At 36.7% G+C, this 15813-nt stretch overlaps 1 protein-coding gene across 1 annotated transcript; it reads left to right on the plus strand.

Moving 5' to 3' along the window:
* Nucleotides 1-574: 574 nt before the first annotated feature.
* Nucleotides 575-4000, plus strand: LOC122297096 (laccase-14-like). Its single transcript, XM_043106982.1, has 7 exons — nucleotides 575-790; nucleotides 1102-1253; nucleotides 1772-2016; nucleotides 2128-2253; nucleotides 2406-2994; nucleotides 3180-3532; nucleotides 3623-4000. Exons 1-7 carry the CDS (start codon nucleotides 680-682, stop codon nucleotides 3754-3756), a joined length of 1710 nt encoding a protein of 569 aa, XP_042962916.1. The 5' UTR covers nucleotides 575-679; the 3' UTR covers nucleotides 3757-4000.
* Nucleotides 4001-15813: the final 11813 nt, after the last annotated feature.

The raw sequence follows: 15813 nt of genomic DNA on the forward strand, positions 1-15813 counted from the left end.
AAATATTAATGATGGAATTTTGATAATGTATGTAATGTTAGGGTCAATTACACGCAACTCATATTGAAATTCAGATAGGTTTCTGTCTTATAAGGTTCTAAGTTAAACACAGTAATGTCTGTACGTCAATGCATGGTTCAAGATCCAAAACCGTCGGTCAGCGGAGGTGAAATATATACCGCATCGTTAAAAACAGGTTAAATAGACAGGTAAACCATTAGGTAAAGATCACCGTCGAAATTAAAATTAATCGTTATATCTTATTCATTTAATATGTAGACTCACCGACACATGCGCGCATATATTCAATATTCCAACTATTAAATATGGGATCTAAAACCGGTAGTTTTGGCCATTTTTTTATGTTATCTGAAATTACGCCAATTTCACCTATATATTTAGTGTAAATTATGAGCAATTTGCAGTATCAGATAAAAACAAATTTTTATTTTATTCTAGCTAGTTTAGCTTGCAAGTAAATAACATCTATCGTTCCAGCGAGACTTTGGTGAGGATGATATAAGTTTTCTATATTTGAACCCATAATTTCTGGTGGATATAGAAGTTTTTGACCATATAACCCTTGTAGCTAGCTAGTTTTCTATAAATTGATTCTAAAGGCCAGCTGAAAGTCATAGATCGAAAGAGATTGAATATCGAAAACGTATTTTCCTGTCTGATGAGGATGGAAATAGACAAGATAAGTTTCCTCCTAGGAATCCTAGGGTTTTTGTTTTTGAATGCGATGCCGCATTGCACGGCTTACAACGTCCACCACTACAGCTTTATTGTAAGTACATGCCCAATATGATTATATGTTTGTAGTTAAGTCGATCTCGAGCTTGGTACAGCTTTAACTCATGAACTAGCTGGACGCACCTTAATTTTGAGAAATAATTAGTCATTATCCGTTTATACACACATATACATATACATATACATATACATATACATATATGTATGTTAAATATATTCTCATTTGTTTAATTTTCAATATTCTTCACAGAGATGTTCATATGGCAGAGGGTTTGGTCTAGAATTTTTATTTTTTTTTAATCTTTGCTTGTGTGTGTAATTAATATCATTATCCACTGGTTGTAGCTGAGGGAGACGAAGTTTACAAGACTCTGTACAACAAAGAGCATGTTCACTGTAAACGGCCAATGGCCTGGTCCGACCATTCATGTTCGCAAAGGCGACAGAGCATTTGTCAATGTTCACAATAATGGAGAATATGGAGTTACAATTCACTGGTAATGACTCTCTCTCTCTCTGTTTGTCTCTGATGATTGGGACACGTTTGTGGGAAGGGCGGAGGGACCGGCCAAGTTCTCTCGTCCTCAAAAAGTTTATTCAACTTCTACTAAAAAGCTCGTTATAGAGTCAACATGACCATTACATTCATGCAAATTAATGATGGGAAGCTTCGCGCGCGTTTGTGGCATTCTGGCTTGGATGGTACTTGTGTAATTAAAGTTTCAAGTCATGGGGTTCGAGAGCAGCTGAGAAAGTTTTAAAATGATGTGATGCTTTGGCCTGAGAAAGTTTTAAAATGATGTGATGCTTTGGCTTTCATGCCGGTCATGATAATGACAAATGGGCTTTGCAGAACGCTAGCTTCGACGCTGTCCAAAAGTAGTTTTTTAATTTTTACCCGGTGCTCCTTAGTCCTACAAAAATTTACTCTTTGTTATCCCAACTCACTAGTACAGTTAGCGTGTTGGTCGGAAATTAAAATTCATGAAAGAAACTAATACTTTGTCTTTTCTAGGCACGGAGTGAGGCAACCAAGAAATCCATGGTCGGATGGTCCTGAGAACATCACACAGTGTCCCATTCAACCAGGAAAAAGCTTCACATATGAGGTTATATTTTCAGAAGAAGAAGGAACACTTTGGTGGCATGCTCACAGCGACTGGTCCAGGGCCACAATCCATGGTGCTATTGTCATCTTACCTAAACTTGGAACCAGTTATCCCTTTCCCAAGCCCTACGCCGAACAAGTGCTTATACTCGGTACAATATAATTTACACCATTCCAGGTGATCTCACATAATTCCATAGAAAAAAATCTAGTTTTTGTCTAATTAATTTCTTTTTTTTTTTTTATTCTTTTTTGTTCTGCAGCGGAATGGTTTAACGGAGATGTCAAGGAGATAATTGATAATGCCACTGCAACCGGTGGTGATCCAGAAACATCAGATGCCTACGCCATCAATGGCCAACCCGGATTTCCAAATAATTGCTCTAATGGTACAATAATATCCCTACTAATATTTATATATATTAAAATAAAATGCAAACGTACGCTAGAAAAAAAAGGTTGAATTAATTTTCTCCTTTAACTTGAATTTTTGGAAATTTTTATGTAATACTGATCATATCTTCATGTACGTACGCTACAGAAACAACATATCGTTTGTCAGTCCAACACGGCAAGACATATCTTCTTCGTCTAGTAAATTCTGGGATGAATGAAGAAATGTTCTTTGGAATTGCAAAGCACAACCTCACAGTTGTTGCCCAAGATGGTGCATATATAAAACCCATAACCACCAGTTACATCATGATAACCCCAGGACAAACCATGGACATCTTGCTCACGGCAAACCAAGCTCCCAGTCAGTATTACATTGCTGCTTCTCCTTTCTTTGACTCTGGAGCTCCATATGACACTTCCAATACTTCCGCGATTCTCCAGTACACCGGCATTTCTACTCTTCCAGCCTCTATTCCATATCCGACTCTTCCTAATGTTACTGACAAGGCTGCTGCAGACAATTTCACAACTCGCATAAGAGCTTTGGCGAGTCTCGAGCACCCAATTAATGTCCCGAAACAAATAGACACAAGAATTATTATGGCAGTTTCTGTAAACCAGATACTTTGCGCAAATGCATCGTGTAGTGGTCCAAGTGGTAATAGGTTAGCTGCAAGCTTAAACAATATAAGCTTCGTGACTCCAAAGATTGATGTATTGCAAGCATATTACAGGTACGTACATAGCCATTGCTACCCTGCTTTTATTTATTTTTTCTTCTAGCTTCTCCGTGCTTTCCTAGACGCTTTTGTCTTTTTTCTAATCCATTTTTTTTCATCAAGGATTAAGTCCAAGGGTGAGAAATGCAATACATTGATGCTAATCACTTTTCAATTTTGTAACTCATTCTTTTTTGCAGGAGCTTGCCGAAAGTGTTCACCAAGGATTTTCCCAACAAACCACCCTATGAATTCAACTACACAGGAGATGTGGGTAATAACACACTATATCCAAGCCTAGGAACAAATGTAACGTTGATAAAGTACGGGGCTGCCGTAGAAATAGTGTTCCAAGGGACTAATGTTGGGAATGCGGAGAATCATCCGATGCATCTCCATGGTTTTAGCTTTTATTTGGTTGGGACAGGCTATGACAATTACAACGAGACCACTTCCCCCAAAACATATAATTTGAAGGATCCACCGGAAGTTAACACCATTGGAGTTCCTAAGAATGGGTGGGCTACAATTAGATTCATTGCCAATAATCCTGGTATGTACCATATCTCTCTCTCCCTCCGATTTTATAGATAAATTATAAATGAATAGATGATTAATGACATGGTGGTCACCTGATCTTCAGGGGTTTGGTTTATGCACTGCCATTTGGAACGGCATGCTTCTTGGGGTATGGACACTGTTCTGATTGTGAAGAATGGGCCCACTAAAGAAACAAGCATCCTGCCACCCCCAGCTCATTTGCCTGTTTGTTCTTAGTTTTCATGAGAAAGCCCCACCCATCAGCTAATTCAATGTCTACGGCATCAACGCGTGATGTCTGATTTCAATAAGCTGTTTAAGACAATTGTCGTTTTGTAAAGACATTCAGTTTTTAATGCAAATAGTCGTTTAGTTTCTTGAGTTATGTTCCGTTGGTTGTTTTCGTTTTTTTGTACCTCGTGTCTCTTTTTGGCCATGATTTGTGGTAACTCCTGTATAAAATAAATTTGGCAATCCTTTACTTCTCTGTCTAGTACAAAATTATTTTATTTCCCCCATGACTAGTTACATACCAATTAATATAGATGGTCTCTTCCTCCACACAGGCTAGGGAGGAAATTATTGATTTCAAGTTATTGTGTAATTAGATTCTAATGGAAGCCCATTTCAAATTAAGGTGTGGAACACTTGAAAACCGGCCATCTTTGTGGCAGCTCGATGCATGTGGATTCTTTGACAATGATTCCGATCCCTGGTTCAACACACTGGTCTTTGACTCGGAGCCTATTTGAAATTGTATTAGGAGTTTTTAAAGTGCTTAAATAGTCTTAAAAAGTTATTTAATGAAAAATGCATGTTATTTATGTATTACAAATTAAAACATTTTTAATCTCAAATAAGCTAAAAAGTACGTTTGAGAAAAAAAATTAATTTTTATATTTTTCCTCAAATGCATTTTTCCTGGTAATCCGTACTATAGTTCAAATTTTAAGATTTTTTTGAGGTTGTGGTAGAAGTCTTAAAAAGTACTTAAAGAGCCTTAAAAACTCTTTAACGAAAGAATTAGATTGTTTGGGTGTTATTATTAAAGTATTTTTTAATATCAAATAAGTTAAAAAGTAGCTTAATGAAACATATCAAAATGATATTTTTTCACAAACTTGCTTTTTCATATAATCTGGAATGTAGTTCAAATTTTAAAAAGACTATCAATGAAAAAAATACAACTATCAAGCTTTTAAAGATATGATCATAGTCTAAAAAACATTAAATTATCATTATTTCTATCTTAGAAAGTAATTTATTTATTTTTTAAAAGGAAACATTAAGGTCTACATTAATCAATCAAACAATTACATAAAAACATTGTTTTTCTAATAGAATACAACTCCGAATAGCATCAGGATATTCTTCTAACCAAACAATCTCACTCTGATCAACATGTAATGCATACTCGGCAAGGAGATGAGTTGCCTGGATGCCTTCTCTTGGAGAAAATTCGATGAACTATTGTTGTCTACCCCTTTTGATGCACTGGATGTCTTCAATGATCTAACCATTCGTAGACCAAATTTCTTCAAGGCTGTTAACTTCATCAATGACTTTTTTAGCATCCCCCTTTATCACTACATCCTGTCGTCCAATTTCAGCACAAAAAACCATGGCTTTCCTTAGTGCTTTCCCTTATGTTAAAGTGGGAGTTGTGACCAAAGTTTTGAATACCGTTTCGGTGACTGTTTCGGTCGAGGTACTAGAACGAATTATTTTAGTACTAGTACTGTTTTGGACTAGTCTATCAAATTAAAAATATATATATAAAAACTATATTCTAAAATAACTTCAATATAAGCAGAAACTCAATAATACTTCTCAATAGAAGTTACAAATAATTTTAATAGAACCAATTCAATCAACTACCAAGTTACTTCTACCAATCCAACATATTTTTAATGATTTTAATTTTAATGACCCATATAGATTCTAAAATGTGAGTATAATTTGAAAAAATCAAAAGTAGCGTAGAGAGATAGAGTTGAGGAAGAATGAAGAAAACTGGTCTGAGTGAATATAATTTGAAAACAATCAAAAGTAGGGGAGAGAGAGAGTGAGAGCGAAGAAGGAACAATATTGGTTGTCAAGTTGAGGTGTTGAAAAAATTAAAAATAAAAAAGCCCCTCCTTTGGAGTTTAACTTTACAGAAAACCCCTTGTCAGCAAGTTTATTTACTAAATCACCATGCCACTTATTCATACCACTAGGTCTTACATATTAGCCGAAATTCATATACTGGGCAAAATACCAATATAAACCGGCCAATATTGACCGAAACAACCGGTATTTGAGCCGGTACAAATTACAGACCTCCTCCATGTCGATTACTATTCCGACAAGATAAATTCCAGCCATTTTGGCCGGTATGGTACAATTTTTAAAACATTGGTTGTGACTGCACCTTCATTCAAACACAAAGCCACAATTACTCTCCCTGTCAATCCCTTTCTATGATTGGCCTTACATCCAAGGTAGCATCCCCAATTTGCCTTACATACATTTTCATTTTAAGCCATTTAATAGCTCGATCTACCCTACTAGTTAAAGTTAGAGGATTTTTCAACACCTCATAAAAGTACTTTTTAATTTATTTTCAAATAAATATAATATATTTACAAGTATTTTAAATATAAAATTACCAAATAATAAATAATATTTTAATAATAAAAATGTAGAACTTATTACTTAAACTATAAATTATAAATTATATTTTCCATTGCAATTCAAATTAAACGTGCACTTAAAAAGCTATTGATGATAAGTTTGCTTTCTTTTGGAGTAGTCCGCAACTATCTTTTGCTGTCCATTATACAATGGACCGGCTTTATTAAAGAAACATGTAAAATAATTTTAAAAAGAAAAGAAAAAGAAAGAAGTAAAGAAATAAAGAATGAAAGAAAGGACTCTCTTTCCACCGAATACATGACCACGATTGAATTGTTAACCTAATTCTAGGGCTCCCTACGAAAGTCATTGCGTTTGCCCGTGATATTTGTTCTTTTCCACCTCGAACTTGAATTTTATATTCAAAGAATAACAATAGTACTGAATATTTATTATTTATTAAGGCGTGAGATGATTCCTAAGGTTTTAGTTTCCTGATATTCAAATCTTAGCAACTTGTTGTCCTTAGAGTTAGAGGTGTAACTACTCTGGTTCGGTCTACTTTTTAATAAAATTTAAGATCAAATTGGTATGCACTGATTTTATATTTTTCCAAATCAATTACGTACCGATTATCCTCTTAAACCGATATTCCAATTTTATCGATTTTCGATTTGATTCGGTCTCTTTTTTGGTTTTAATATACTATATATAATTATATATAGTATATAATACTATAGTGATATTATATTGTAGTATGTGATGCCTCCAACTTCTACATATGGAAACACGTACAGGAATCGAGGTGTCAGGATGATGACAAGTCACACACCCCCAACGACAAATGCTACGTGTGTACACATGTAACACGTATAAGATAAAAGACGTAGCAGATAAGTTACAATCAGTTAACTAAGTACTATAATTGTTAAATATAGATTCACTTAATTATAACATGACAAAAAGTATTACAATTATCTCATGAAAACATAATAAACCAGAATACAGTAATTCCAAAAGCGAGAAACAAATCTCATTCCACGATAAAGTGATCTCCAATCACTCCTATGGTGGAGCCGCATCTTCAAGTTCTGCATTCTCATCTGTATCAAAATCTACGGTACCATAAAATGGTACTGCAGGTAAGTAATAGACCAAACAGTCTAAGAAATAAAAATATATTCATGCAACAATACACATGCGTGCATGTGATGAAATATGCATGAGACCCCAAAACCTCATTTTTCAGAAAATGAGTATTTTTCAACGCATGCCAAAATTCTATTTTGGTCCAATAACAAATCCATTAAAACATATCCAACATTTTTCTAGAAAATGGGCCACATAGAAATCTACTATTTTCTCAGAAAATGGTCTACATAAATTATTTTATCAAGACTCGCCATTTTTTTAGAAAATAGCCCATTATCCAATTAACACTATAAGCGAGAATCGCAGGCGGGACTCTACCACCATCACTACTTACCACAATCTCTACCGTGTGCACCGTAGGTGGAACTCACAAGAGGGACTACTATCATCCCTACAGCTCCCACTTTAGATGGGAATGATAGGCGGGCCTCTACCCATGTTCCTACTTACCACCATCCCTACAGTTCCTTTTACCTCTCTTTCAGTCTATCAAAGCACTGTAGGAGGGAATCACAAGTGAGACTCTACCATTATCCTTTCTTACCATCATTTCTACCTCGTGAACTGTAGGTGAGAATCGCAAGCGAGACTCTACCACCATTATTATTTACCAATATCCCTACAGTAACTCTCTCTTAAACCGTTCAATCCGTTCATTTCAAACATGCTCAAAATCATTTATCAAATGAAAACTTAGTTTTCAAATATATACATGAACATGTATGCAATTATGTAAAAACCTAGTTTTACTTTACAAATATGAACATGTGTGCAATTATGAAATATATATGACACGGCACAAATATTCAATGGCCAACAAATCTCAACATAATCCAATCACACAAACAACTCCATTATCCAATCCAGCCGACCCACAACTCCTTCGACTCAACATCTGGCAAAACCAATCAGATCACAATAGATTTGTTAGTGTAAAATATATTTAAATCTCAAAAGGTTCTTTAAAAAATACTTATAGTGAGTAAAGGCAAATTCTGAAAGATCAAGCACTCGTTAAACGTAAAAAACGAGTTTGAAAATAAATCACCGAACATACAACTTTTGGGTTTCAAAAATAAGGAAATTTGAAGATGATGGAGGGAAAGAAAGAAGTTCATGACAAGGCCAAAAATCAACAAGAACACACAATGAAGCTCACGGTTTGGTAGTAGCGCATGGCAATGAGAAGAAGCTGGAGAAAACTGAAAATGAAGATTAAGAAGAAAGGAAGCAGCGGCGTGCTGGAGGAAAATGAAAGAAATTTAATCCTAAGGGCTTTGAGGCCAAACCGACATCACATGGAGAGAGAGAGAGAGAGAGAGAGAGAGAGAGAGAGAGAGAGAGAGAGAGAGAGAGAGAGAGAGAGAGAGAGAGAGAGCTGGGCTTTAGGCACATGGGCTAGGCCCAAAATCTGAAAGGGCTTGACCCAAAAATAAAGGAAAAATCCATTAAAACAAGCCCAATCCGAAAATGAAAAGTCCAACAAAGGAAAAAGGTACAATAAAAATAAATAAAAGTCAAGTAAAAATATTACAACTCAATATTAGTAAATTAAAATAATTAAAACCCAACAATAAAATAAATTAAAGCAAAAATTAATTAAAATATAAAACAATAATTAATATCAAGAAAGCAAATTAAAATAAATTCCACAATTCAGATATCATAAAACAATACAACGATAAACACGTTAAATTTAAAATACGAGAACTACTATTTATAATAATTTAAATAATTATTTAATAAAAATACACGTAAAAATAAGATATTACATAGTATATTATAATATATGGTAGTATTTGTATAACTATTAATATAATAAATTATAGTGATATAAGATTTTAAGATTTAATATTGTATTAATTAGTAATTTTTCATATAATATAAAACTATTTTATATATAATTATATATTATATATAAAAATTATAAAAAATATAAAAAATTAAAATATATATATTAATCGGTTCATTTTGGATTTTAAAAAAAAAAGAAAAACTCAAAACGAATCCATTTTAATCAGCTTTAAAAAAAATAAAATCAATACTAGGCCCAACTAAACTTTAAGACTTAATAATCTACCGATTTGATCCGGTAGGATCCAATCGATTCCTTTTTACACCCTTACTTGGAGTCTTGAAAAGTTAATGGTGATCTTTGATCGAGGCCCCGCGCGTGTAATTTATCATTCACGCTTACATTGAACTAAATTATTGGCGGAACGCCTTTCGAGAATATGGTCCTACTGGGCGGTTGTGCTTTGGCTACCGTGTCTTGTTTTGCTTGTTCTCCAATCTTTGCAATGTGCTAGCTTTTGCACCCTTGAGCTGACACTACGTACTTTATATATATATATATATATTATATGTCAGGATGACCAGCTAGCATCGATCCCTTATGGGTCCGGCCCGACTCCTGAGGTATTTGGGGGCATGCGCCGGGGGGTGGGGTGGGGACAAAAGAATGAAGTTCTTATCTATCATTAAAAATATACTATTTTATCAGGACAGTACATAAGAAACAACTGCCCCCATGAGACATGATTATATATCTGGCTGTCACGCATATATGTCATATGAAGCTTCTTTTGAAAAATGTTACCGCAATGTAGTTTGCACGTGCGTGTCGCATTTTCCTAACATAATACAACATTTCTTTTTCCATGGGTTGCTTCATAATGCTCACGGTAGCATGCTGGAATTGGTTTTGAACTCAAGCTGGTATGGTCATCTGATTCATATAGGTTTATATATAATGATCATTTGTGTGAATTTGGGGTATTTAAAAGTTCAGTTTTTATATTGAAGATTCCTCAAAGCCCCACACCGTTGAAGATCAAGAGCTAGGATTATGTAAACTTTGTTTAAGCAGAACTTGAAGCTGCTCCCCCTCTGAAAAAGAAAGAGTAACAAAAACTGCATGCATGGCGAACTAATTGCCCTAAAATTCTTCCTACAAAACAGAACTTGTTTAACAAAAAGATATTGATCGGTACTTTTGAGTAGTTTCTGTTGCCTCGATAGCAGTCTGTATGCTGTCCTCCATTTTCTCATTTATGTCGAAAATGCTCTCAGTGTAAGCACTTCTGTAAGTGTATGGTACAAAATACTTTCAGCACAAGATCAGGATTTGGCTCTCTCTTTTAACGTTGTTGCGTGTTGAAATCAACCCAAGTGTGAAATGGGTTTGGGTTTGCAGCCACCAACTCTTGTTCACCCACCACCACCCACCATTGTTAGGCCACCCACTCTCTCCCAAGTTAGAAGTAGCTGCAAATGGTGGGCTGCTCTTTCCTATAAATAGGAGAGAGCTCAAATGTAAAAAAGACAGTGGGTGAAGAGAGAAAGAGGGACGTGAGAGAGAGAAATAGAATTTTGTAGAGTGTTTTGTAAATCTCGTACAAATTCTATAAAAGAGACTCCAGTGGACGTAAGCAATTTGTTGAACCACTTTAAAATTATTTTGTATGTTTTTTGGACAGGCCGGAGGCACAACAATTGGTATTAGAGCCTGATTCGAGCTGTCTAAAAATTCAAGTTGCTCAAATCAATTTTTGACAACTCCAGGGTGTTCCTCGCGTCGAGACGAATCCGTTGCCGCAAACGGAATCGAAAACGGAGGTCGGAGGAGCCCACACGCGCCCCTAGAAGGTCAGCTTGTGCATCTGCTGTAATTCACGCGCCCCCACGCGCATCGGAAGTTGAAGATGACTGAGCCACACGCGCCCCCATGCGCTCCAGAGGTTAAGACGCGTGAAGGACACGCACCCACGCGCCCCCACGCGCCCCACAGAGGTTCAGCGCGTGTACTACACGCGCCTCACTCTCCCCCACGCGCACACAGTGCTGTAGCGCGTGTAATACACGCGCCCACTCTCCGACCACTCGCACTGTGACGCGCGTGCATCCCACGCGCCAGGCAAATTAGAACCGTCCATTTTTCAGATCCATTTTCGGCTTGATCTAAGCTATTGGAGTCCGATTTCAGTAATCAAATAGTGATTTCCTACTATTTGGATCATTCCGGAATCATCCGTACGGTTAGAATTTTAAAATTTTGAGTCTAAATTTTCTAAATTCAAATGGAAGGATCTGAAAGAGACAGGAGCTCTGAACATGCCAGTAGCTCAGGACGTCGGTCCACTGTGTCAAATGCCAAATTTGAAGTAGAGAAGTTCGATTAAATAAGCAACTTCGACATGTGACAGTGTGAAGTCATGGACGTTTTGTTCCAACAAGAGTTGGATATTGCGTTGGAAGGAAAGCCAGATGATATGACTGATCAGGGTTGGAAGAAGCTTAATACTCAAGCTTGTAGTATAATCCGATTATGCCTTACTAAAGAACAAAAGTATTTTGTCATGAGAGAGACAGATGCTAGGGTACTTTGGCAGAAATTGGAGGATAAGTTCATAAAGAAGAGCATTGAGAGCCGTTTGCACTTGAAGAAGAAGCTCTTCAGATTCCAATTTCGTGAAGATATTTCAATATCTGAACATCTGAATAATTATAACCAAATTATTGCTGATTTGTTAAATTCGGATGTTAAAATCGAAGATGAAGATAAGGTTTTACTACTGTTAAATTCCTTACCTGATACATATGAGCATTTAATTACTACTCTATTGTATGGGAAGGAAAAGATTAGTTTTGAAGATGTATCTAGCTCTTTAATTAGCAATAAGTACCGGAAAAAAGATAAACAAGTACAACAAAATACATCAAGTGAAGCGCTAACAGCAAGAGGGAGACCACAGTCAAGGTATCCAAGAAGGAGGAAAGGTTTTCATTCGAAAACCCGGGCCACATCACGTGGTTCATCAGTCGGCAGAAAACTCGCCAAAGACGAGTGTTCCTTTTGTCACAACAAAGGACACTGGAGGAAGGATTGTCCAAACCGGAAGGGACAACAGCATAATCAACCCTCCACAGCCAATGTCATGGACAGAGATGACGAGTCAGATTTTGTCTTGGCAAGTTCATCATCCATTTGTCATTCCGATGAATGGATTATGGATTCTGGATGTACCTATCATATGTGTCCCAATCGGGACTGGTTTACTGACTTCACAAAAATTAATGGTGGAGCAGTACTTATGGGCAATGATAGTGCCTGTAAGACTCAAGGAATAGGTAGCATTCGGTTAAAGCTGCACGATGGCAGCGTCAAGACTCTGACAGAAGTTCGATACGTTTCGAACTTGCGGAAGAATCTCATCTCACTGGAATCTCTGGGTTCAAAGGGATTCAGAATCGCCATTGAAGACGGAACTCTCAAAGTACTAATGGGATTTCAGGTGGCAATGAAGGGCTTGAGGTGAAGAAACTTGTACTTCTTGCAAGGAAGTACTATTGATGGAAGAACTTCCACAGGCTGTGAGAAGCTAGATGAGACTGATGCCGACACCACTAGTCTTTGGCATATGCGTATGGGACACGCAGGAGAAAAAGCTTTGCAAACACTGGTGAAGCAAGGCTTACTCAAAGGTGCCAAGACTGGTAAACTATCTTTTTGTGAGCACTGTATATTGGGGAAGCAAAGACGGATCAAGTTTGGAACCGTAGTACACAATACACAGGGAATACTTGACTATGTGCACTCCAATGTTTGGGGACCTACCCAAAATGCATATTTAGGAGGTAAACATTGGTTTGTAACTTTTGTTGATGATTATTCTCGTCGTGTATGGGTGTATACGATGAAGAATAAAGATGAAGTGCTGAAATCTTCCTTGATTGGAAGAAAATGGTTGAGACTCAGACCGTCAGGAAGATCAAGCGGCTCAGATATGATAATGGAGGTGAGTACATTTCAGACCCCTTCATAGAAGTATGCCGGAGAGAGAGAATTGTCAGACACTTCACGATACGAGGTATACCGCAGCAGAACGGTGTGGCAGAACAAATAAATCGTACTTTATTAGAGAAAGTACGATTTATTTGTTATTACCACGTGGAATAAAAGGAAGCTTGCTAGCTTTCTACATTTGACAACTGGTACATATTTAATTTCTTTTGGAGCTAGAGTCTGAGATAATAAAGTTTTGAGTACAAGTGAGGTTTGCACTTGAGCATTGATAGATAACAACTCTTTCTTAATATTTGGAACCACTAGAACATTATTCAAGGAATATGAGAAGATCATGTTTCCAGTGAGGTTTGTTCGATATGTATGATAGGTAAGACTTCCCCACTCCAAAACATAACAACTTTGGAACCATTATAGGGTGTGAGGAATTTGACATTACCTACATTGCTTGTCATATGGTTTGTCGCACCAGTGCCACATTGCTTGTCAAGAAAGTTGTTCTTAGTTATCATCCAGTTTTATAGTTGCAAAATTCTTAGAAATATTTTCAGAGGTATAAGAATGATTAAAACGATTAAAGCATTTAAGGGCCATGTGATTTCTTTTATTGCAAATTTGACAAATGACAATGTCATCTTTGGATGCAGCTTGATTGGAGGACTGGAAGGTGCTTGATGGTTGTTCGCTGGTTAGAGAATTTGAGGAGTTCGGGGTCAGACTGATTTCCTTGAACAAAGTTAGAACCATTTGAATTAAAGGACCCAAATTGGTTTCCTTGGGTCTTTATTTTTGTGCCTTTTTTTTTTTTTTTACCATAAAAGACCATTATAGAGGAGGCTGGTGTATCTAATTTATATCTCTCGGTATAGCTTTTCAAGAGAGTGATGACTTTGGAGTAAGGAGGGATTAGAGGTTGAAGCATTGTGGCTGTGAAGAATTCATAGTCTTTGCCAAGACCATTCAGAAGCCACCAAGACTTCTTGTGGTCTGGTACAAGTTTGCAATGGCTTTTAAGTTATCACATATGGTTTTGAATTTTTGTAGATAGACACTGAGAGCATTTGATCCACAGTTGATGGAGGTGAGCTGTTGCTTGAGAGCGAGGCTTCGATCAGAAGAAATACAAGCAAAAGCATGCACCAACACATGCCATACTTCAATAGTAAAAGCCAGGCTAACTACAATGCCAAAGACTTCTTTAGATAGAGTGGCTGTGAGCTACCCTTGACCAAACAGTCTATTCATCGCCATTCTACTAAGGCTGGATTTTCCTAGGATTCTAAGTCGCCAACAACAATGAACTAAGATGGATATGGAGTCTCTCCAGTTATCAAGCCTTGAAGGTCATAGCTTTCAAGGATATTTATCATTTGTGTCTTCCAAAGAAGAAAATTGGTAGAGGAGAGACGAAGTGACACGAAATTTGCAACATTTTGTGTCACATGGTAAAGATAGTCATCTGTGGAAGATGAGTTAGAAGACATACTTGATAGCTACAGAAAGAAGATCTCTCTATCTTCCAAACAACTCTGATACCATGAAGAGTTTTAGGGAAATACTACCTCACGGGATGAGATAGTGAGATATATTGTATTGCTTTTTATGATCATATTACAAGCAGTATCTTCCCATATAATGGATTTGTACTAATGAGCTAAATTAAGTAGCAATGCTAAAAACATGCAGCTAACTAAGCTTGTACATAAGGCAAGCCAAGAATGCACAGCTGGTCTATCGATGTGGAGGATTATACGGCATGATATCCTCCTTTGTTTTCGTAGAATCTCTTACTCCATATATTGTGCTTAAATCATTATTTGCGCTTGGTGGAGGTGTGCTATCAACCTAGTCTGCAGTACTAGTAGTGTTAATGAAAATAATGCTGTGGTGGGTGGTGCGGCAAGGGAGTTTCGTTAGCAGAGGGAGGGCTAATACAAAACAAGGTGCACTTGAGAATAGATAGAGAGTAATGAGAATGCGAGGATGTTGTTGTTTGGATAGAATAAAAAAAAAATGATGCCTAGAGCTACAATTGAAGACATATTTGTGAGTTCCTATAGCTGATAATCAAAATGATTGACTGTAGTGGAGCCGAATTCGGAGTTGGATTTTAGATTTTTGCTCAACCCTTGAAGAGAGAGAGAGGGAGAGCGAGTTTTATGTGAGAGAAAGTGCTTCTACTTGAGGAGAGAGAGAGAGAGAGAGAGAGAGAGAGAGAGAGAGAGAGAGAGAGAGAGAGAGAGAGAGAGAGATGAAGTATATAGGATTTGGAAATTGGGTTACCTACAATAACTTCTTCTTCTTTTTTATTTGTTAGAAATCATATATGTCATGAGTCTATTGGAAGGTGTAAATCCCACCTTAGCATCCTCTCCCTTTAATTTAGTGCTATTATTTTAGAAGGTTCAACAGGAATGGAGCCACCTGCCTCTTTGGGACTATACTTCTCACAAAGACTTTTTAATCTTGCAGCTAGAACATTCTCGCCGGTCATCAAATTCCATTCTTGGTAATAGTGGAAACTCTAATAAACATGATAGAAGAGGATTTGTTGCGAAAAAAAGGTAACTTTACAAAAATTCTCTTCCATGCGGCCATTACCAAAAAAAAAAAAAAAGGACCTATAATCACTAGGCCTCCGAATTTTCAACCCCACCAATACATATCGTAATTCCTAGAAGCAACAAATTTGCAACCTCAAAATCCTAATACCGAGAAGC

This window comes from Carya illinoinensis, chromosome 15, assembly GCF_018687715.1.
Source record: "Carya illinoinensis cultivar Pawnee chromosome 15, C.illinoinensisPawnee_v1, whole genome shotgun sequence".
NCBI lineage: Eukaryota > Viridiplantae > Streptophyta > Magnoliopsida > Fagales > Juglandaceae > Carya > Carya illinoinensis.

What these genes read in the sequence shown, in the direction of transcription:
- LOC122297096 (XM_043106982.1), top strand. Translation starts at nt 680, where the DNA reads ATGAGGATGGAAATAGACAAGATAAGTTTCCTCCTAGGAATCCTAGGG. An exon ending in CGAACAAGTGCTTATACTCG is followed by an intron (nt 2,017 to 2,127) that starts GTACAATATAAT and finishes TTTGTTCTGCAG; the next exon opens with CGGAATGGTTTAACGGAGAT. An exon ending in TCCAAATAATTGCTCTAATG is followed by an intron (nt 2,254 to 2,405) that starts GTACAATAATAT and finishes CGTACGCTACAG; the next exon opens with AAACAACATATCGTTTGTCA.